Source organism: Mycteria americana (assembly GCF_035582795.1).
Source record: "Mycteria americana isolate JAX WOST 10 ecotype Jacksonville Zoo and Gardens chromosome W unlocalized genomic scaffold, USCA_MyAme_1.0 Scaffold_33, whole genome shotgun sequence".
In the NCBI taxonomy this organism is placed as follows: Eukaryota; Metazoa; Chordata; class Aves; order Ciconiiformes; family Ciconiidae; genus Mycteria; species Mycteria americana.
Window position 1 is genome coordinate 429,442 of NW_027445439.1, and position 24,502 is coordinate 453,943.

Here is a 24,502-nt window from a genome sequence, read left to right on the forward strand (position 1 = left end):
CATCTCTTTCAGCAGTTTCTGCAACTTGTTGTGTAGGACTCCATACAGCAGCTTTCCACCTCCGATGCTTTCCTACAATACCACAGGACCCATCAGTGAACAGGGCATATTGCTTCTCATTTTCTGGTAGTTTATTGTACAATGGGGCCTCCTCAGCACACATCACCTCTTCCTCTGGCGATATTCCGAAATCTTTGCCTTCTGGCCAGTCCATGATCACTTCCAAAATTCCTGGCCGATTTGGGTTTATAGCAAGTTGATGACTGTTTATAACAAGTTTGTTTTAACACGCTCTGGTCAGATCTGTTGTTATCTCAACCTTTCGAGCCCCACGTTGGGCACCACAAAGGACTGTCGTTTAAATCCAGTCAGCAACTAAGCACCACACAGCTGCTCACTCACCCTCCCCCCCACTCCAGTGGGATGGGGGAGAGAATCGGGAAAAAAAAGAAAATAAAACCCATGGGCTGAGATAAAGACAATTTAATAGGACAGCAGACGAAAAGAAAATTATAATAATAATTATAAAAGAATGTACAAAACAAGTGATGCACAATGCAATTGCTCACGACCCGCCGACCGATGCCCAGCCAGTCCCCGAGCAGCGATCCTCTTCCCCGGCCAACTCCCCCCAGTTTATATACTGAGCATGATATCATATGGTATGGAATAGCCCTTTGGCCAGTTTGGATCAACTATCTTGGCTGTGCCCCCTCCCAGCTTCTCGTGCACCTGGCAGAGCAGGGGAAGCTGAAAAGTCCTTGACCAGTGTAAACATTACTTAGCAACAACTAAAACATCAGTGTGTTATCAACATTATTCTCATACTAAATCCAAATCACAGCACTATACCAGCTACTAGGAAGAAAATTAACTCTATCCCAGCTGAAACCAGGACACTGGTATAAAAGAGAAATATAGGTGAGGAGGAGGGGAAAAAAAGATTGCAGGTGCTTATTATTATTAAGACTCCTGGAAAAAAGCACTTTACAAGTCAGTAGCAAAGTTTTCTATGGTAATAATAGGAAGACTGACATTCATTTATTTTTTGTATCTTGACAAAGTTTTAGTTAGGCTTCTAAAGCAGTTTTGTTAACTCTTAAAGAGTTATTATAAAGTTAGTATAAATGACCAGTATTGGACATTTGCTTTAGTCATTAGTTTATAGTGTTTTCAAGTAGCTGCATAAATTGTCTGTCCTCCATGATTTATCAAATATTTCTTGCTATTGGTATAAAAGCTACTTGCAAGTTGTAGTGTATGTTTTATATTGTACCTCTGTGCTTTCATTTTGTCGAGGAAGACAAACAGGCAATTATTCTTCAAAGGCAAAACTTGGACATGCAAGCATTTTTGGGAGTAACTCTAATTCCATGTCTTGTAGCACACTGTAGGTTGTATGGTGTTTGGATTTGGGGAGGGTGGGGGTTGGTCAGGCTGCAGTAGTTCTTTCAGAAACTTTTGTAGCAAACATGGAAAGACAGTTCCTAGAAGGCAGCTGTATGATCTTTCTGATAGGTCAATAAGAATAATATTCTGTAGACAAGTCTAGCTTAGGATATTTGTGATGCTACTGGAACAACCATTAACACATTTTAAGCAGTGCTGAATTTCTATATGTCAGCAATTAGATTAGTTTATGTAAAAGCTTTTTTTATTATTATTTTGGCATATGAATATGAGAGCTTTCAGTCTTTTCAGATAATTCTTTGTGGATACGTTTGGTGTTGAAGCACCATATGCTTTTTTTTTTTGTCTTTGCTTGGTGCTTAATGCTCAGTCTTCCAATATCTGTATATGATGTCATTGTTAGGTTGACAGTATTTCACACCTTTTATGTTTAACCGTAATATAAACGGTATTATGTATCTAATGGGAATAGAATAGAATCTAATGGGAATGGTTTCCCAAGGGAATAAGAAATGCTACTTGTGCAGTTGAGTCAGCACAGAACTGTAACATTTTATGTCACATGGTAAATTGGGAAGTATATAACTCTCTCAAAGTACTTGTGAGAGTGCCAGGGATCTTATGGGTGATAGATGATTCATCATTTTCATAGTGCAAGTATATTCCCATATTCTAGGTGCCATTTCACAAAATCACCTTTTCTGTATGCCTTTTTTTTGCTCCACAGTTGTGAATAAAAAAAAAAAAAATAGAAGCAAGGGCTACTGTTTACCTAAGATGCATCTGTATAAAGAATTGCTTTCTAACTCTTTGGTAGCCTCTTTTAGTTGAATGTGATTCTGGAATTTCTTTTTAGTAAACATACTAGATACGCCTTTTCAAGAAATGAGGAAAAGGAGGAGGGGGGTGGATTTTTTGTTGTTGTGTGTTTGTGAAGAAAAAGCAGCAGAAATTAGATTTCATAGCATAATATTTGATAGAGTTCAAGATTTAAGCTGGGGTGGGAATGCAGCCAAGAATTTGCTTCTGGGTTATTGCTGCTGCCATCTCAAAGCAGAAATATAGTCATATTACAGTGTTATAACACTAGCTGGCTTAGAGAAGGGATGTAATAATTGCTTATGAAGCTAGAAGGATAGTATTTGACTGTTTTACTATTAGTGAAAAACTGTACTGATCTGGCAAAGCAAGGACCAAGATTCCTATGTTGAAGGAGACTTTGTAGAATTTCAGGGCTGCTGAGCTAAAAAAACCCCCAGTGCTCATAACTGAATACTAAAGCTGCCTCTGAGGGTTCACCTTGTGACATCTGCACTGCCACATCTCCTAAAGATCTGGTTTTGAAATACTTGCTGGGTCAAAGCTTTGCACTCTTTTACATGCTGTATTTTTGTATCATATTTGCACTAAAGTACTTACTACTCTTGACTTTAGATACCTAGCTATAGCTCTTTAATATTAGCAGCATTCCATAGGAGTCTCCTATTAGTATGATAGCATTTCTCATAGCAGCGTACCAAGGTATTTGCTGGTGGATCGCATAGAGATAGAAAATTCGTGATACTGGTTTTCTGTGCTGTTCACTTTATTTTTCTAATATGACTTTCCCAAGTATATGATATCTGATGGAAGTTTTATAGTTAGAACAGAGAAGAACATTCTTTATGATAGTGAATGAGTGGGGGAAATAGTCTGAAAGATGTTTTCTCCATTAAGATTTAGTTAAGGTTTTGGTAGCGGGGGGGCTGCAGGGGTGGTCTCTGTGGGAAGAGGTATGGGGCTGCCCTGTGCCGGACACAGCTGGTTCCAGCAAGCTTGTTGATGGACCCACAGCAGGCTGAAGCTGAGCCAGTCAGCAAAGTTGGTGGTGCCTCTGTGAAAACATTTAAGAAAGGACAAAAATGCCAGATGATGAGCAGAGGAGTGAGGGGAAAAAAAAGTGAGAAACAGTAGTATGAATACCAAGGTCAGAGAAGAAGGAGCAGGAAGAGGTCCTCCAGGCACCAGAGCAGATATTCCCCTGCAGCCTGTGGAAGAGACCATGCTGGAGCAGATATCCACACTGGGGCCTGTGGAGGACCCCACACTGGAGCAGGTGGATATTTCCTGAAGGAACTGAGGCCTGTGGAAAACCCACGCTAGAGCAGATTTTTCCTGACAGGAACTGCAGCTTGTGGAGAGGACCTATGCTGGAGCAGGGGAAAAGTGTGAGGAGGAAGGAGCGGCAGAGAGGAACTTTTATGGACTGACCTAAATCCCCTGTTTCCCATCCCCCCTGCATTGCTCAGGGTGTGGGGAAATAGAGGAGTCAGGAATGAAGGAGTGAAGTTGAGTCTGGGAAAAAGGGGTGGCAAAAATTGGCAAAAATTAAAGGAATTTTCCTCAAGTCAAGTCTGTTTTGCCCGTGACAATAACTGATAAGTGATCTTCCTGTCTTTATCTCAACCCATGAGCTTTTCCATCTTATTTTCTCCCCCTGTCCTGTTGAGAAAGGGGAGTGAGAGAGCGGCTGGGCGGGTGTGTGGCAGCTGGCCGAGGTCTACCCACCACAGTTGTCTACCACTGAGGGCAGCTATTAATTTTTCAACGTGCTTAATTTAATAGATTATTGACAAAGAAAAAAAGTTTTCTGTGACAATTTAGCTGTTTAGATAAGTCTCAACATCCCAATAGACTGGGTGTGATCATTACAATGAAAAGGAAGGGCTATAACACTTCAGAAAGTGTTTGTCATGTTTTGGTGTTTTCTTCATTTCTTATTCCCACTGCCAAACCAGAGATATTTCTACATCGGTCACTCAAATTATGTAATTTTATTTTCTTACCATGTCTAGTCTCTATCTACTGATTCCTCTTCACCCTGGGGTGCTGAACCGAGTAGGCAACATCATCAGGATGTCTGCAGTACAGCAGAGACCTCCACTAATAAAGAGGTAGTGCAATCTTTTTAAAAGCCACCATCTTGTCTGTATTGCTTATGCCTTTCTCTTTTCTTTACCTCTTTGTACATGTGTAATCTCCTCTCTTGTACCAAAACAGCAACAAAAAGAGAAAACTGATTTGACATTTTTCCTTTGTGCTTGCCTCCCTGTCTGACTGAATGCATAACATACTGTATCTAAGACCATTTGTGATGGCATTCCTTACTCTGTGTTTGGCCACAACAACACTTGTTTAACAGGCTAAGGAGTATTGATTTATTGAGGAACAGCTGCCAACATCACCTCTGTATTCAGGGCAAGAGGAGCTAGCCCTCTTCCTTATCTCTGCAGAATATCTTGCCATAAAGAAAATAACATTTCTCAGCCAGGTGAATAGGCCCTTCCAATGTAGTAATTTAATGCTGCCTACTATCTTATTGATGGGCAAACTGACCCATAGGAACAAGTAAGTGATTTCTCAATAGCCTGCCAATGATTCACAGGCGGAACTGGAACTACAATCTAGGAGTCCTGACTCTGGTCTCCTTGAAAGCAAGCTATACACTTCATTTTTTTTGTCAAGGCCTGTACCTGGCAGATTTCCACACTGCAGTAGTTGAACTCAGATGAGATGAGAAATGCTTCTTATCTCATTGATATGACAATTTTTTTTCAGACTTCAATGTTAGATTTGTTAACAGAGACCTGTAAGCAAATAGACACAGCTGCTGATAGATAACTTGTGCTTAGCTATCAGCTAACAGCATGGTATCTTCTACAAATGAATAAACCAATCTACTGTAGACCAGAAATATTGGTTGAAATTTAAACAAGACTTAGTCTATTCTTTTTTTTTTTGTTTTCTTCTTTATCATCTAGGGAGGAAAAAAGCTTGTAGCCTGTGTATATATATTAATTTAAATCTATGCTTGTATTTAGAAGGGGATGGAAGCTTTCAGAAGACTTAGGAATTTTGTCCCTAATTTATCCTGCACCAAAGCCTTCAACAGTATTGGCTTGTGTCATTATGATTTCATCTACAATATTCTTTAGCTTGCTAAAGCCTCTGGCTTTATGCAGTTTACAGATGTAGTTGCTTTGTGACAACTCTAAAGGCTGACAGTTGTTAGATATTAATCTTACTCAAAGGAAAAAATGAACAAGATGCTACCCATTTTAGTTTTCAATATGTGATCACATACAGTGTTAAATGTAATAAACTTTCAGAGTAATTTCAGTCAGATGTGTTGTGGGGTGCTGGGTTTCTTTCCACGCAAATAAGCAACACTGCATGGTTTAGTACCTCCCTTACAAAAATAATAATGACAAAGCCTCATCATTTTTGGGAAACACTTTTAGGTCTTAACAAAACCTTTATTTAAAATGTAAATTTTACAGTGCTCAGTTGATGGACAAAACCAGTAATTCAACATTAATGACCTATTTTTTAATTACTCATGGATATATAATTAAAAATTTATTCCCCTTTTTTAATAATGTTATCTGATACCTTGTTATTACTTTAGTTTTATCAGTGTTTCTTGACATGGATAATGAATGAAAAAAATTGTCTGTGTAGAGCCCTTGTAATAAAAACATTAATTTGATGTTAGTTTACACAGCTTTATCCTGAAATGAAGTTATATTGGCTAATCAGATTACTGTCAAACCTGTAATTTTATACATAAAATTTGGTTAGGCCTTGAGTCTTTTAAAAAAAATTATATGTATGCTTTGAAAAGGATACTTATGTGGATAAGCTGCCTCTGATTTTTTGGAAGTGTACAGTTTTGTTCTCTAGGCCTGTCAGAATCCAGCTAATTGAATCTCTGCTAGCATCACAGTAGCAGCAATTGCATGCAATTATTGAAGTGGGTATAGGTGGTGCAATAAAAATAAAGTCATCACAACAGATTGAATAGCCAAAGAACAGCCACTCCTGATTTGAAAATAAATACTTGTGTCCTCTCAGCACTTGATTTCCCTTAAGCATTTTGACAGCAGGCGGTCATTACTTAGTCACAAATTTCTCTCTGCTGATATTGTCTCTGAGAAGAATCATAGAATCATAGAATCATTTAGGTTGGAAAAGACCTTTAAGATCATCGAGTCCAACCATAAACCTAACGCTGCCAAATCCACCACAAGAGCTTTCATGGTTTTGCTGGACAACTCAGCAACTCTCTCTCATGAGGAAAGGCCAAGTATTTTAAGGTTCTCTAGGCTCTGTTTGTTTTTCTGCCACCAATTATTTTACAGTGAGGACAGCATAGTAGGATGAAAAATATTACTTATTCCTCGCGTCCTTGTAACAATAAATGGAAAAGACTCACTGGATTAGTCATTTACCTGTCACATAAGTGTGCACTTCCCAAGCGATTGATTTGTCACAAGTGTACAGAACCTGTTAAACTGCCTATCATAAAGGAAAACAACTTGGTATATATGTGAATATGTAAATGCAACTGAACCTCTTCTGAGACGCTGGACTTTATCCTGATCATACATGGATATTGTTTTGAGATATATATATATATATATATATATATATATGAGTTGCTCCAAATTTAATGCATTGTAGAATGAGGTTCCGGTTTGTAAAAATCTTGTAATGCTTGGCTTATCCAAAACTTTTATTTCAAAAAGGTTTAATAGCAGCATATGCTTTAGTATACCTATTACCATGGTTTTTTATACAAAGTTGTCTTTAGAAAATTCTCCCATATCTATATATTGTTGAATATAACAAAATGGTGAGTCTCCCTGAAGTTATCGTTTCTAAATGTTTATATTGTTACCACAGAGTCTTTCATAGAAAATTACAATTGGAAATGAGGTATTATTTTAGTCTGTGTATCTACAAATGTAGGACGGATGTTTTGGTTTTTTTCTATTAGTCCACCTTTCATGAAAGTGAGACTTTACTTGATTCTTCACTTGATTAAACAAACAAGGAATAAATGCCTTGCTTGCAGTTTTCATTGTCTAAATCATGCAAGTTTATATGTACTTTTGTCCTTGTTGCAGCATAAACATAATCCGTGTAGGACTGTTATTAAATGCATTTACTCCAGTGGATATAGGTGGCTACATAGCCTGTCAAAAACAATCTTAATAAGTAATTAAATTTGGTTCATAATTAACAGAGCAGGTCAATGCTTTTTGTCATGAATAATAATGGTATTGGTCCATTTTAAATATCTCCATATGTATTTATTTGGAAAATGTCTTTGAGAGATTATGTATTTTCCTGTATTTCTGTTTGTTAAAGAGAGCACAGCACTAATTAGTAGTCAGGAAGCATGTTGCCAAACACCAAGAGCTAATTCAAAAGAATGTAGTGTGTTGCCTGCTTGATGAACATGTTTATAGAATATACCATATTTAGGGATAATAACCCTCTAATAATTGGTCAGACTTTTAATTTAAAAGTAAATATTTTCCTAATAAACTCTCACCATCTTTTGCTAATAACTGTTACTGTGATTTCATTTTTATGGAGGAATTTTTAATGTGTATTTAAGCATACTTTGTTCTGTTTGAAATCCTATTTGTCTTGATTACAGTCCAGAAAAAGCTTGGCTTCATTCCCAACATATGTTGAAGGTAAGATATATTTCATAACTTAAATTTTTTTCATTATATGAAGAACTCCAATGTTTTTAATGTATAGAACTTTATTTTTATGTGCAGAACATAAAACTCGCTAAGGTTGGATTAATTGATTTAGATTAAACTGTGTCCAACCTGGAACTTGAATTAAACCTTAGTAGGCTTTTTTGGAAGTTGAGCAAAATCTCTTTCTTATTTTGTAACATTTAATTGATGGCTCCTGCCACCTTTCTACTGGGTTGTTATCGATATCATTTAAATCACTGATTAAAAAAAACCCACCATGGAATTAATAATGTATGTGAATGTGTGTGTAGAGAGTAATTTGTTGTCTGATAAGGAATAGAGGTTAGACAAAACAGTTAAAATCTCCACAAAACTGAGATTTAATTGGCAGGCAAGTAGGAGGAAACTTGCACTGATTTTCAGGTACTTATCCTCTGATTAAATAACCCTTATGCTTTATAGAATGGCAAAAAAAAAAAAGCTGATGTCATATTTAATTTGGAATGTCTTCGAATTCCTTGATTGCTTTACAGTGTACTGTCTTTAGACTGTAAATTTTGGCATTGGTTTAGTCTTTAAAAGTATATGTTGTATATTTTAGAACCTGTGACCAGATGAACTGATGTAAATTACATAGATTGCTTTGAAACTAGCTGAGGTTTGGAAATTCAAACCAATGAATGATCTGTCTCTGGTAGACAGCCCTCTCTCTGTCACGGACCATCTTAAAGTGTGTCCCTGCCCCCCAACAAATAAAAAAATCTCTTAGCATTCTTTGAGATATTGGTCCAGTGGGCAGTTGCTTAAAGCATTGAACACACTATTTTTATGCAGGTAATTGATAGTCTGAGAAAAACTTTTACCTGCATTACACTTTTATTCAACAGATAATTTCATACTCTAACATAATGTATGGAGGGGGGCTTGTGAAGAACAATACTGTTGTTCTGCAAGTGTGTTCACATCTCATAAAAATAAAACATGTTCCTCTTTCCTTTTGAATATGCTTCCTATCTTATCTGTACCTCTTTCACCCTATGTTTAAGATTTTGTGTTTTGATCAAGAACTATGCTATAAAGGGTTTGGTAATGGAAGTGGTGATAAGGCCTTTATGCATAGAGTAACAAATATCGGCAATTAAAATACTGTATAGTTTCAGGGCTTGAGCAATAATATGCAAGTATGTAGCACTTCTAGATGCTATGTGGTTGGTTGGAAGTGGTTGGTAAGATGCTGATGCTGTCAGGCCTGGAACAGGCACCAACGTAGTGATATCAGGATGCTTGCTCTATCCCATCTGGGTGTTCCCCTGATAGCCAGGGAAAGCACCCCAACCCCCCCAGTCATCCTGATCATGGAAGCAGGTTTGATATGTGTCATATGATCAGAACAACAGGTTTTGTTCATTGTCCTGATTTAGACTGCAGTGACTGATCAAGCACAGGGTTGCCCAATGGGGGCTCACAAACACCACAGATCACATGATTTACATACTTTATTATACTTTTTCCCACTGCTTGGCCCTCCTTTTTGTTACCCTTGTATCTCCTTTTCTAATATCCATGCCTGGACTTGGGGCCCCTCACCCACACCTTGAGTCTTTCCAGATGCGGGTCTCCTACTTGCCAGCTAGTCCAGGTTGATGTTTGCTAGCAAATTACACACACACACATACACAAACAGAGTATTAAAATTCATTAGGGAAATATAAACACACCCTGATTCCTCCAGTTGCTGGCACCTAGACCTATGGGCCCTGTGACTTGTGGCCCCTTCTCCAGTTGCTGGCACTTAGACCTTGCAGCGCTCACATAGGATAGAGGGTGAGAGCACACAGAAAAATGAATTAAGAAAAAGGATTTAATAAGAAGACAGGACAGACTACAGTGATCAGGCACAAGGCTCAGTCAAACAAGTGTACTGACTAGCAGCCTGCTTACATGCGACCGGCCTCTTCTATCCCCCCTTTTCTCCATTTTCCCATGCTTGTACTTCCCCCCTCATCTACCTTGATCCCTCCCATTCTCCACCCTGGTCTCTTCCCAAATAAACAACCCACCTCTAATTACTTTTTCCCCACTGGTCCATTTTGCTACATCCATACCCAAATTTGGTATTTCTGATACCAGTCCCTAGACACTCTCAGCTTTATATGCTACAGTTACCCAGGCACTGCTGGCCTTGCAAGGTTCCACTCCCCCAAAGGCCCCCAATGCTCCCTGTCAGGTGTCTGTGAAGTCTCACGTAGCTCCCCCTTAATCACCAGTGCAATCCAGCCATCCCTCATGGCACTGCCTGTAACTTTTGGCAGCTTCTCACTCTGTTACCTGTCACGTCCGGCAATTTCTCATGCCATGGCCAGTAGTTTTCCACATCCTGTTCAATTAGCTGAACCTTGGGCCACAGCCTAATCAGTGGCCCAATCATTTGCCTGCACCCCTAACAATATAAATTCCATTCCTTTGGGTTTCATTCTTGAAAGTGACTAGTGACCATAATTACTTTCTTTTTTTGGGTGTCCATTTAGGTAGTATCTGAACAGATTGAGCACACTCGAGGTACCTCAAAATCAGTAGTCATAAACTTTCATCTATAAAGAAGCCATAAATTGGGAAAGCTTCATGATAAAGTTTGTGTATGTACTCATATCTTTGTGTATATTATGAGTGTGATTAAGATTTAGCTCTAGCTACTAATTTTTTAATTAACTTAAGAATGACATATTCTTTTGGGGGTAAAGTTCTCAGTCCTTGTTAATGTCATCTTTGGTGAATTAGAAGAAAATTGGCATTTTTGTGTTATGTTCAACTTCAGGCTTTAGCACCTCTTAAATCTCAGGCTAACTCTTGAGTTGACTAAAAACTCTGTTCTGAAAGGATCAGGTTTTGTTCCTAGCAAAATAGAGAGCAAAACCAGTTTATATTTCTTGATAAAATATAGACAATTTTACCAATTCTCTCAAATTCTCTCAAATGATGATTATCTGTACATTTTCACTGGCCTTGAACATAGATTTTTTTTTTCTTACTTGTAGCAAAACAAGAAGCTTCTTGCATAAACCTTCCTTTTTCTCAGATCATGAGAATTTTAACATATATAGAGAAAAGCCCTGTCTTCTGCAGATATAATCTCCAAACACCTGAAAACCTGTATATTATACATGTTTCTCTGTACTGACTTGTGAGGTGATAAATACCTCATTGACTTTTAACTTTACACAGAAGCTGATGAGAGCTGAAGTCGTTAAGTATCTTGCAGGACTAAGACAGTAGCTTTTTCCAAATGCAAGAGCCCTTGCTCTGTATATTTACCATCAAAATATTTTTGTTTAAACACCCCCCCCCCCCAATATAATACCCTTGTTGTGAATGACTGTGATTTTGATAATATTGATCTCCTCTATTATGGGGGGGGGGGTGTATGTATGTGTATCATAACTGTAAAGCACTCTTGAGGAGATTCCACTACCTGTTCAAAGTACTGAGAGAACAATTTAAGTATTCTTGTTTCTATGTAAGAACAAAACTAAAGAGGTTATTTTGCTCTAGAGTGAACCCTGCCTTATAGGAGAATGATCTATTGTGAGAAATTGAATTAGCAATTAGTTTCTGCTGGAGAGATGTTGAGAAGACATGCTCGGTGTTTTGTATGCCTTGATTAAAAGTATTGGTTGTCATGCCATCATGCTAAAGTGAAGTAGTTCAGAGGAGTATTTACAGCTCTTAGGTACAGACTCAAGTAGTCAGAGTATTATTTTTTTAACCATGGTTTAATGTGATTTTCCCCCCCTGTATTTGTAGTTCCTGGACCTTGTGATCCTGAAGACTTGATTGATGGAATAATTTTTGCTGCCAATTACCTCGGCTCCACTCAACTCCTTTCTGACAAAACTCCCTCCAAGAATGTGAGAATGATGCAGGCACAAGAGGCTGTCAGCAGAATCAAGGTGAGGGATGACTCTTGCTGTTTCTCAAGTTGGTGTTTTAAAGCTGCAGATGTGAACTTGTATGCTTAAGTCTTCTCATGTTGGGTTATCTGTGGTTTCAGAAACATTAAGTCACTAATCTTTCTTTTTGCAAGATAAACCACTTATTTAATGCTGCTTTTGGAACAAGAGTGAAAGGAAAAAAGGTTCCAGATAATTCTAATTTGTACAGTACAACTTCTTCTCTATTCTGTTAGCCAAAAATCTATAATTGTCAGGGCAGGCCCAAAATGAGAGACAAAGACATATGATTCAAAGGCTCTAGGCAAGTAATAGCTCAAAGAGGCTGAGCTCTGCCTGCTAGCCAGTTTTATTAGCTCTCCTGATAACAAACCAAGGGCAGATGTAGACATACTATTTACAAAATATCATCTCCTTTGAACAGATACAAGCATAAACCTGACACCATCCCCTCCCCTCACCAAGGGTGTGCCCCCACACCCTCCAGTGGACCTGGCTTAGCAGGATAATGGACACGAAAAGCCTGAACCTTAGCTGGGGTATGCACCTCTGACACAGGCTCCCAGGAATGGTCCTCCGGGCCATACCCTGCCCAATCAATCAAATACTGCAGGGTACCCCAGGATATCCTGGAATCCAAAATAGCCCAGACATGATATTCTCTCTGGCCCTGGACTGTAATTGGAGGCGGAGGTCAAGGTTGCCACTAGAAGGGATCTGGGTGAATGGGTTTTAACGAGGAGATGTGAACAACAGGGTGAATCTTGAGAGCACGTGAAAGCTGCAGACAAAACACGACCGGACTAACCTGGGCCACGATTTTATATGGGCCAAGATAATGGTAGTCTAAATTAGAAAAAAAACGCACCCAATGAACATGTTCACCAGACAACCAAACATAGTTCCCAACCACAAAGTCTGGTGCTGGTCACCAACATCTATCTGCATAGTCTTTGTAAGCAGCCTTTGCTTTTTCCAGCTGCTCTTGAAGAAGCACATGTATATGCCACAACCGCTCAAGGGAGATCATTCAAGGGAGTCCTCAGGGGTGTAAAAGTCAGTTCTTTGCCGGCTGAGGAGGGAGACAAGAATGCTTAGCATAGAATTACCAAGGGAATTTATTCTCTTATTTTAGCTATGCGCACAGGGGTGCCCCAGCCTAATGCATGGAGGACCCCAATACAGAGGAAAGCAGGGTTTATATATGTTACAATACAGTTTTGTAGACCAATCAAATTACTCACGTTAAGGGGTGGGCTAATCAGTTACTATTGCTCGCATAATCAGTATGTAATTGTCCCGTGCAGGATCAGTACATGCTTGTCCCATGCAGGTGGTGTGGATGTATGTGTCAGTGGTGTGTTAATCTTCGTTGTTCTAAACCAATGTCCCATGAAGGTGTGTGTGGGGGGGGTTTATACTGGATTCTGGTGAATTGCGGTCCTGGCTGTGGTTATATGTCTGGGTTTTTTTGAAAGGTAAATCTATTGTTTTGTTGTTGGTATGGGGTGTTCTCAGCCGGTGAGAGCCAGCTTAGGTTGGGTCTTCAGGTCACATTGACCCTGAGGTAAAAGCTCATAGTCTCAGTCAGTGTTCGTACTTCTAAGGAAGTTGTATTGCAGTTAGCATCTTGCCTTTCACAGGGGAAACTCCCTGGACAGCCTCCGGAGTAGTGGGGTGGTCATGGGGATGAAAACCATACTGCACATAAAAAGGGGTCTGCTGGGTGGAAGAGTGGACACTGCTGTTATAGGCAAATCCTGCCAATGGTAACACAGGGACCCAGTCATCCTGATGGTAATCAATATAATAATGGAGATACTGCTGCAGGATCTGGTTCACCCACTCTGTCTGACCATTAGACTGTGAGTGATACAGGTAGGAAAGACACAGTTGAACCTCCAGCAGGCCCATAAGCCACCTCCAGAACTGGGCAGTGAACTGGGCCCCTTGATCCATCACCGACAGGCCATGGCAGCAAAACACATGCTGCAAAAACAAACGCACAGTCTGAGGGGCTGTGGGCAGCTTCTTTAGTAGAACAAAAATAGCAGCCTTCGTAAACAAGTCCACTACCACAAGCACCTCTGTCTGCCCCTGAGACACAGGTAAGTTCACAATAAAATCCATTGAAATAATTCGCCATGGCCACTCAGGAGTTAGTAAGGGATATAGTAGACCCTGCAGCCTCTGTGTCAGTTTCTTGGCCTGGGCATTGACATTGCAAGCAAGAACATAGCTCATGACATCTGCATGCACAATAGGCCACCAGTACATCTGCGTGACTCAATGCAGAGTCTTCCGATGACCACCATGCCCTGCTGTCAGCATGTGATGACAGTGCTGAAGGAACTGTGTGTGCAGTGGGCCAGCAAGGATATACGGCCGCTCATCATGATACAGACAACCATCCTTCTCCTGCAGATTCTGTGAAGTATCCCCTGCCTGAAACTGCATGACCAAAGAATCACCAACCATTGCCTGATGCACAGAACTTAAAAAGGCATGGGCCAGCATGGATGCAACAAAATTTTGCAGAGAGAAAAAATTACAGGGGGGTGGATCTGCCTCAGCAGCTCCTGCTGGGGCTTCCTGACATGACAGGGTATCTATCCTACTATTCTGTTTGCCCAGTCTGTAGGTGATATTAAACAGAAACAGAGAGAAAAGTTGCCCAGCAAGTCAACTGAGGAGAGAGGCACTTCAGGTTTGTAAAACATTCCTGATTTCAGTAGTCAGTCAGTACCAAAGCAGGCTCAGCAGGACCCATGAGAAGGTGCCTCCACTCAGCAAACACCTCATGGATGGCCAACAACTCTCCCAGATATCATAATTCCTCCCTGCAGCAGTCAACTGGCAGAAGAAATAGGCACACGGATGAAGCTGTCCATCTGATGGACCACACTGACAAAGTACCACCCCAATGGCATGGGCAGAAGCATCCACCTCGCATACAAAAGGATGACTGGTATCTGGGTGGTCCAAAACCTGGGCTGTCATAAATGCCTGCTTCAAGTCATCAGAGGCCCCCTGCACCTCAGGTGTCCACTAAAAAGGGACATGCTTACAAGTCAGTGCTGTGAGCAGAGCGACCTTTTAAGCAAAATTCCGAATAAAACACTGATAAAAATTGGCAAAGCTTAAAAAGCGCTGCACGTCACACACCATTGAGGGAGCCTGCCAATGAAGAACAGTGTCGATTTTCATGTCCATGCTCATGCATCAGGGCCCATCGAGTACCCCGAGACATCCATATACTGTTGGAAGAAGGCACGCTTCTCCAGTTTGTCATAAAGGCAATGGCAGTAAAGGTGGGAGAGAACCTCCCAAACATGAACAACGTGTTCCTCCCATGTGGTCAAGTAAACTAAAAAGTCATCCAGATATGCAATGACATAATTGTCCGACAAATCACTGAAGACATCATTCACAAAGCACTGAAAGGTGGCGGGGCACTACACAGGCCAACAGGCATCACGTGGTACTCAAAATGGCCGTACTTGCAAACAAAGGCAGTTTTCCATTCATTGCCCCGATGAACGCAAATAAGATTATAAGCCCCTCTCAGATCCAGTTTAGTAAACCAGCATGCCCACTGCAAACACTCCAGTTGCAAAACAGCTCAGGAATGAGGGGCAAGGGCTACCAGTTCTTGATGGTAATATTATTCAGTCCTCAGTAGTCCACACATGGCCTCAAGTCTCCATCCTTCTCCATATAGCTATGGTATCATACAATTCAAATCATGGGTTATTTCCTCCCCCAAGGTTAAATCTCCTTGAGGTACACACTGGACTTCCCCATCCTTCCGCATTACCTACCAAGTGCACTTGGGTCCCTGAACAAAAGGACTAAACCATGCTGCCTTTCCCAGCCAGTTCCTTATGTGCAGTACGGGGACCTTATCTCCTTCTGCAGTAGGTAGGGGTTTCATTTGCGCAGGGCCAGGTCAGTTAGCAGATCCCCTAGAGTTAACCAGCCCCATGGCTTCTGCTAAATTTGCATCCCAGTGCTTGAATGTCCCAGCACCCATGGCTCTCAGTATAGGTTTTAACAGCCCATTGTATCATTCAGTTTTCCCAGAGGCTGGTGCGTGATAGGGGATGTGATACACTCAATCAATACCATTTTCCTTGGCCCAGGTGTGTATGAAGTTGTTTCGGAAAATGAGTCCCATTGTCTGACTCAATTCTTTCTGGGGTGCTGTGCTGCCACAGACCATGCTTTTCAAGGCTCAGGATGGTGTTTCAGGTGGTGGTATGGGTTACAACAATTTAAAGGTATATCCATTACAATTTCCACCCCATCCCCAGCAGTCCACACATGGCCTCAAGTCTCCATCCTTCTTCTTTACAAAAAATACTGGGGCACCAAGGGGTGAAGTGGAGTATTGAATAAAACCCTGGGCTAAGCCATCGTCACTATAAGCCTTCAAGGCCACCACCTCTGGCCGTGACAGAGGATAGATACGACCCAAGGGGAGAGGAGCGTCTGGTAACAGCGCAATAGAACAATCATACACCTGATGGGGGGGCGGAGGGTAAGGTTGCTACTTGCTTTTGCTCAAAGACGTCCAAAAAATCCCTACATTCTGGCGGCAGCGCCCCCAACAGGACAGCAGATGGCTCGGGGGAGTTGACGCTGCCGGCACGGGACACCCGGCAGGCACTAGTGCCTGCCTGGAACCCTGGCCAAGTACAGCCGCCAGAGCCCGCTGTACCCCGCCGGCTGTGACGGGAGGGGGGAGAGCACCAGCAGCCCCCGCCTCAACGGCAGGAAGGTAAATTCGTCTCTGTGCCCAACGAACCATCGGATCGTGCCGGACTAACCAAGGCGTGCCCAGGATGATTGGATAAAAGGGCATAGATGTCACCGAAATCGGGAATCAAACTCCTTAACACCAATGTAGTATTAAGAAGCAGGCATTCTTTATTACGGTGCTGGATGCATGGGGGATCGTTCCACCTAGCGTGCATACAGCAGGTTACATCACACAAAACTTATATTGTCCGATCACATACATATGCATCAAATTTCCCAGAATGATCATGCATATTCATTCTATTTCCCAGAACTAATTATCATATTTGCGTGGTCATTACGCATGCATCCTTGAACTCTGAGGGGCTTCCGTGGGGGTCTCTGGTGGTCGTGCAGGTGTGTCCTTTAGTTGACCCTTCTTCTGGACATGTGCAATATCACCTTGCTTATGTAACTTGCTTCCCTTCTTCATGGTGCATGGTCCCCAACAATGATTTGGCACCCTTAACACAAACCAATTATTCTAACTACCCTCGACTCATTGTCAAGATGGGCTGGGGCTGTACTGGGAACATAGCAGCATGTCCGTACTACTCCTCGTCCAATTGTCTTTGGGCATAGTAGCATATCCATAGCCATAAATGTACAAACACAACATTAAAGTATTGTCTACCCCACTCCTATCTCTATGTTACTTAGTTACAAAAGAACAAACTAATCATTTTGGTTACATCTGGTTACATAGAGAGGACAGAAAAAGAAATAAACTCCCAGCATCCTGGGGCGACAGAAAGCTGAAGAAGAGGGGTCTGCCACTTAGTGGGACACCCCCCACCCGCCCCAGCGGCGGATTTCCCTTCAGTTTCCAGACTCCACAATGGCGGGTGCTGAAAGGGGCGATTCAGAAAAGGGCAGAAAATCCCAACTGTCCCCGAAGGTAGCCAAACCAACCGTCTCCTCACCTGAGTCCTCAGCAGGGACAGAAGGGGACTGGGCAAACCTTGCCCCGATTTGAATCAGTTCCCCCACCGCCGCACTGTGAGCAGTAGGGCCGGGGGCGGTAGGGCGGACTCGGGGAACGCCCACACAGGCCCCAGCCCTGGCACCGCCAGCATGGCGCCTGCTCCGCCCCCTTGCTAAGCAGAGAGGGCTGCAAATCTGCCGGCATCAAGCCCCGGGCTACCTCTCTACAGACATCGCTGGCCAGGCCATGAATATAGAGGGGTAAAAAAAGGGTCATCCCCTCAATTCAGCTCTGACGACATGCGGATTGACACAGAATCATAGAATCATTTAGGTTGGAAAAGACCCTTAAGATCCTCGAGTCTAACCGTTAACCTAACACTGCCAAGTCCACCACTAAACCATGTCCCTAAGCACCACATCTACACCTACATGTCTTTTAAATACCTCCAGGGATGGTGACTCAACCACTTCCCTGGGCAGCCTGTTCCAATGCTTGATAACCCTTTCAGTGAAGTAAAATTTCCTAATATCCAGTCTAAACCTCCCCTGGCGCAACTTGAGGCCATTTCCTCTCCTCCTATCACTTGTTACCTGGGAGAAGAGACCGACACCCACCTCTCTACAACCTCCTTTCATGTAGTTGTAGAGAGCAATAAGGTCTCCCCTCAGCCTCCTTTTCTCCAGGCTAAACAACCCCAGTTCCCTCAGCCGCTCCTCATAAGACTTCTGCTCTAGACCCTTCACCAGCTTCATTGCCCTTCTCTGGACACGCCCCAGCACCTCAATGTCTCTCTTGTAGTGAGGGGCCCAAAATGGAACACAGTATTCGAGGTGTGGCCTCACCAGTGCCGAGTACAGGGGCACGATCACTTCCCTAGTCCTGCTGGCCACGCTATTCCTGATACAAGCCAGGATGCCATTGCCTTTCTTGGCCGCCTGGGCACACTGCTGGCTCAAATTCAGCCGGCTGTCAACCAACACTCCTAGGTCCTTTTCTGCTGGGCAGCTTTCCAGCCACTCTTCCCCAAGCCTGTAGCATTGCATGGGGTTGCTGTGGCCCAAGTGCAGGACCTGGCACTTGGCCTTGTTAAACCTCATACAATTCACCCCAGCCCATCGATCCAGCCTGTCCAGGTCCCTCTGCAGAGCCTGCCTACCCTCAAGCACATCAACATTCCCACCCAACTTGGTGTCATCTGCAAACTTACTGAGGGTGCACTCGATCCCTTCGTCCAGATCATTGATAAAGATATTAAACAGAACTGGCCCCAACACAAAGCCCCAGGGAACACCACTTGTGACCGGCCGCCAACCGGAGTAAACTCCATTCACCACCACTCTTTGGGCCCGGCCATCCAGCCAGTTCTTTACCCAGCGAAGAGTACACCCGTCCAAGCCATGAGCAGCCAGTTTCTCCAGGAGAATGCTGTGGGAAACCGTGTCAAAGGCTTTACTGAAGTCTCGATAGACAACATCCACAGCCTTTCCCTCATCCACTAAGCGGGTCACCTTGTCATAGAAGGAGATCAGGTTAGTCGAGCAGGACCTGCCTTTCATAAACCCATGCTGACTGGGCCTGATCACCTGGTTGTCCTGTACGTGCCGCGTGATTGCGCTCAAGATGATCTGCTCCATAACCTTCCCTGGCACCGAGGTCAGACTGACAGGCCTGTAGTTCCCCGTATCCTCCTTCCGGCCCTTCTTGTAGATGGGCGTCACATTTGCTAACCTCCAGTCAACTGGGACCTTCATTACATTAGGTTTATGAAATATTAGAAAATCCTTCACTAAGAAGCTTAAGTAAATCTGCAGTGTGATGCTGTTCCCATTGAATCTCAGAGCAGAGTTCTGAATGAAGTGCTTAATAGGGTATTTTGAGTCGCCTTTGACTTAGTGTCTGCACTGTGGAGTTCTAGCTTAAGATTTTTTTCCTTTCTATTTTTGACATGTGCTTTTCTTTTTTCATGTGTGAGATCCATCATTGTGTATAGTTTCTAGTTTTGTCTGGAAAAGAATCTGATTTGGGGGAACAGTTACAATTGCTTATCTGGGGAGTTTAAAAAAAATAAAAATAAATCCTACCAGTGTGTGCAGAAGCTTTTGTTCAGGATATGTATGTTATTTCTTAATGTCAGTGTCAATTAATTTAATGGAGAGCCTTCAGTATGAGCCAGTTCCAATAGCTTTTGCAATAGCTTGGTGATGGCAAACTATAGTATATTTCTCTATCTGAAAAAGATTATTAGAAATGTAAAAATGTTTGGTTTTATTTGTAAATAAGAAACAGAATCTAATGTTTCAGTGGCTGCTTTCATACTGGTTTAAAATAAATCTGGCAGACTTAAGTTGTGAGCATGAACATAAAATGTTGAGTGCATCCATGATTCAGGCTTTTTGTTTGCAGTTCCTAATACTAATTAGTCATAAATCTTTATCTATAAAGTGTTACCCTGTAGTCCTGTAATACTGTATTTCCATTGGTAGTTTTGTGTTGAGTTTGCAAGGCCTCAGGACTGAAGTTTGTCAGGCCTGCTCTGTCTGAACTTTTATTTATCTGCCCATAGCTTTGTTTTAACTTGGTTTAGCTGTAACAGCAATTTTTATAATTGATCAGGTGTCTATGGATAATATTATTTTCTTTTGTTTATCTTTGTATGGTGCTACCATGGGTTTATGATTCTGACATAATAATGTAGTGTAGAGAAATACAGGCCTGGTATGATAGCAGAGGCCTTGAGAATTGGAGACACAGGATGTGGAGTAGAGGAGTACAGGCATGGGATGATCAGAGATGGGACACAGGCTTTTGGCACTGGAGACCCCATGGCTATAAACTCACCAGTGGTCAGTTAAAGAAATGCAGACCTGGAGCTGGACAAAACTGATTTTAGGGGTAACAGAGAATATTGAAATAGTACCTAGCATCTGTAAAAAGCCACCATATATAGTAAATTCAGATGTAACCTGGAGCTGCAGACCAATGAAGAAAGAGCAAAGACTGTAAAAGCATGTTAGCAAACATATACAAATTACCCCCAGTGGATCCTGGAGTGAAGAAGAAGCCACCAATATAAACATCATATTCTTCCTGGTGAAGGACTCCATATGCTGACAACTTGCTGTAGCACTCCCACCTCATCCCCCCACCAGAATGAAACCACCAACTTTAGGCCCAAGAGGAGCAGTGAAAGGGTGAACACAACACCAGGAACAGGGGTAGAAACTAAGGAGTGGGTGTATAACAATTTCAACTTTACTATTATTCTTTCTTTTTCTGTAATAATTAGATCTGGACTAATAATGGTTAGACTGTTAAGAATTCAATTATACTAACAGTAAATTCTTGAATATATATATTAAAAAAAAGGTGTGCTTCCTTTTTGACTGTAAACAAGATTTTGAGCATGATAGGCCTTGGCATAATAGGCCCTTGCCCCCTCACAGAACACCTGTTAACTTAATTATCTAAGAAGAGATGTTCATCTTGGAAGTAAAAAGGATATCTGCCAGTAGGGTGAATCTTGCATTTCTTCAATAAGCAGGTCCATAAGTTCAGGTCTTCAGAGTCCTTGGGTTTATATTTAAACCAACTGCAAAGCAATAGAATGGCAATGATGCTTATTTTCAATCATTGTTGTCACAGTAATAGTACATAAGAGGTTTTCATGGGATTAGGATGAAATATCTTTGGGTATAAAGCAGTTAGAGTTACAGTAATACTGCTTCATGATAAGAGACAATTTCAGGTGTTTATGAAGTATATTATCTTCCCCATTCTTGGAAAAATGTGATGGTATAGAAATATCCTTATGAAGGTGTCACAGAAAAACCTGGAGTCCAAATGCATGGGTGTATTTGCATAGGAGGAGATGTAGTTGGGGGCAGAAGGGTTCAGTCAGATATAACTTCTATTTTTTTTCCAGGAGAATTTAACATATTTCTGTGTTTGGGATTAAAGATTGCATGCTTTGGGATTTATGATTCCATGTGTGTGTGAGACCATTAAGCAATTTGTATTTAAATTCTTTAAATCTGAGAAAGTTGGAATAATAATGGGTGGGATTCTTTTCTTGCATCTTATGCTGACTTTACTTTGGAGGAGCCACTCTCAATTTGTACTGCTGTAAATGAGGAAAGGCTCTTGGAGAGTGGGGGAGGAAACTGTTTCTTCAGAGTAATGTTTAAATGGGGAAAAAATCCTTTTATATACTCTCCTGGTGCAGATCTCTCTTCATTTTTTAAAAACTGTTAAATGTGAAACTTTTTTTTCTTAAACCAAAAAGAAAAGGAGGAAATTAATCTAAGCAGAGACTAATCCAGAACAACTAATAGATTGAGCCCTGGTGTTAGTGTATAGACTCCTGTTTGACTTAAGAGTCTTTGCAAGTTCTTCTCTTAACTATTTTCCATCTCTGTTTATTACATGCTAAACAGATGGCCCAGAAATTAGCCAAAGGCAGGAAGAAGGTGCAGTACAACCACTATCAGATTGATGTTATGTCTGTTCTTTTGTTTGCTTTGTTGGGTTTTTTTGCCTTTTTATTTTGTGCTTTTCTGCATCCAGCAAGTTTTTCTGAGCTACCATGTCAGTTAACATTTCTCAGAAATCAATTGCCTGGATGGCCGTCATTAGCCATTGCTTATCATTAGCCATTGCTTATCATTAGCTGTTTTGTGTTAGAAATAGGGTAAAGATTGGACTTATCAAAAGGATACAGGTAGTACCAAAAACGCATACCAAAGAAATAGGACTGATGTGTCAAAGGTTTTATTCTGTAAACTGGCAAAGTAAAAAAAGTGCTTTTTTATTCCTCTATAGAGAGTGTTTTGCTTGATTCACAGCTGTGTCAAATAAAGGAAAAAAGTATAGACACACAATTATATGCTGACTCATATTTTAGTAATATGTTATGATTATGGAGTTCTTAAATAGCTATCAGATTTCTAAAAGGCACTTAAAATTGCAAGCATTTGCTTTTTGTTTACAAAGGTACGGCTTCTGGAGGGAGTTAGCGCATTAATAGTATGTTGTCTGACTGTGAAGACCCTCTTGCCAGAACTGCACTATAAGTTATTTAAAACTGCGCCTGTGGTACACATTTTTCCATTATTCTGAGCAGTCACTGTTGTTAAGCCCCTGTATGGGAAGGGAGGTCAGAGTAGTTTTTATGGGATTAAAAATTTTACAAATTACATTTAACCCACTTTCAAATCTAATACAGGGTTTCCATATCTTTTTATCTTTAGCTTCTGCAATCTAATACTTTGTTTTGAATTGCTGTTCTGGTGACTGTCTTGTTTGTGATCTAATATCATTATTAAGGGTGTTACCTAATATTATTGACTCTATTCCATTTATTTGCAGGCTCCAGAAGGTGAATCTCAACCCGTGACTGAAGTGGACCTCTTCATTTCTACACAGAGAATAAAAGTATTGAATGCAGACACACAGGTATGGACAAAGAAGCACCTTTGCCAGGTCAGGCCTTGTCAGTGTTATAATAATAGTCCTTTGAAATAGACCTTCATCTACCTGCCAAAATTTGACTTTCAGGGAGTGCTGGCTCTTATAGTTCCCTCTAAGACTTCCTGGTCAGAAATCTATGCTCAAGAACCACGTCACACATGGAATTAATCAGAATTGTCTGACTGATTTGGCAAGCATGCTAACTGCAGTCAGCCCAAAAGATAAGAAGCTTTGTTCACATTATACAGCATTCTAGGCAGTCTAGTACTATAATATGACAAGTACCAATTGTCCCCAGACAAGCCTAAAGTATTTGGTTGTGATAACTAATTTGGAGTCCTTAGTCCTCAGCATGTTGTGTGTGTTCAGGCTAAGATACCCAAGTCTTTGTGTTCTTTTCCACAGTAACTTTCATTTTCAAAATGTGCTTTTTTTTTGTTTGCTTTTTTTGAAAGTGAGGCTGTTGTTTCCTCTTGGCACCTCCTTTCATACAGGACACTTTTTTCCTTTTTGTAGACATTTACTTAATAAAGGCGTCATACCACCATTAATCTATAAAACCCCAAAAGTGCAATAAGAATTTGCTTAAAACAGCATCTGATACCATTTTTTCTATCCTCCAGGAAACTATGATGGATCATCCTCTGAGGACCATTTCTTACATTGCAGATATAGGGAATATAGTTGTTCTGATGGCTCGTAGACGAATGCCGCGATCAAATTCCCGGGACAATGTGGAAGCATCTCACCCCTCCCAAGATGGAAAAAGACAATACAAAATGATTTGCCACGTCTTTGAGTCTGAGGATGTAAGGATTTTTTTTATCTTGTGATTTTTCTAGGAGGTAAAATATGAGCACATCTTGACAGGCTTGAAAGTCTATAGCCAATGGTCCTGTTTGGCTTGTTTGTTAATTGCATAAAAATATTTCATCGAAGTAGAAGAACTTGCTTTCTCTTTGCATGATGGACCCCTGTGTTTTACTTGCAAAGTCAGTATTTACAGAACTTCCTTTTTTTCAAGTAAATTTAATACTTTCCTAGAGACAGTGAGGAGCAGATTCTAAAAGAACACTGTTGCCCCAGCTTACATATACCAGCTCAGGATCTGTGAGAGTGAGCATCCATCAAAGAAGCTTATTTTCATAGGGAGCTTCCATTCCCTAGTGTTGCCACAAAGATCACTGACATATGCCATAAAGAGGTGTTTTGGGCTTTTTCTTTTTTGGGGGGGTTTCCTTTTGATATGATGATGGAGTTCAGAAGGAGTAGCTGAAATTATTCCCCCCCCCCAAAAAAAAGGCCAATCAGGAATGTTGGGAATTCCAATAGAGTGTCCTTTGTAATTACAAAGTCTCTTTATAATTCCTTGGTTGCTGTTTAAATCAGGTGATGGTCATCATCCTCTTCAT

The 24,502-nt window shown here is 41.2% G+C and overlaps 1 protein-coding gene across 1 annotated transcript in view; it reads left to right on the forward strand.

Annotated features, from left to right (window-relative positions):
* The first annotated feature begins 3,231 nt into the window (after window positions 1-3,231).
* LOC142403067 (amyloid-beta A4 precursor protein-binding family A member 1-like) overlaps window positions 3,232-24,502 on the forward strand; it is a 38,088-nt gene continuing 16,817 nt past the window's right edge. Inside the window, exons 1-6 of the mRNA XM_075489209.1 lie at window positions 3,232-3,333; window positions 4,245-4,343; window positions 7,898-7,937; window positions 11,751-11,896; window positions 22,989-23,075; window positions 23,714-23,899. Of these exons, the coding sequence (XP_075345324.1) occupies window positions 3,232-3,333; window positions 4,245-4,343; window positions 7,898-7,937; window positions 11,751-11,896; window positions 22,989-23,075; window positions 23,714-23,899 (660 nt within the window). The remainder of the gene's footprint in view (window positions 3,334-4,244; window positions 4,344-7,897; window positions 7,938-11,750; window positions 11,897-22,988; window positions 23,076-23,713; window positions 23,900-24,502) is intronic.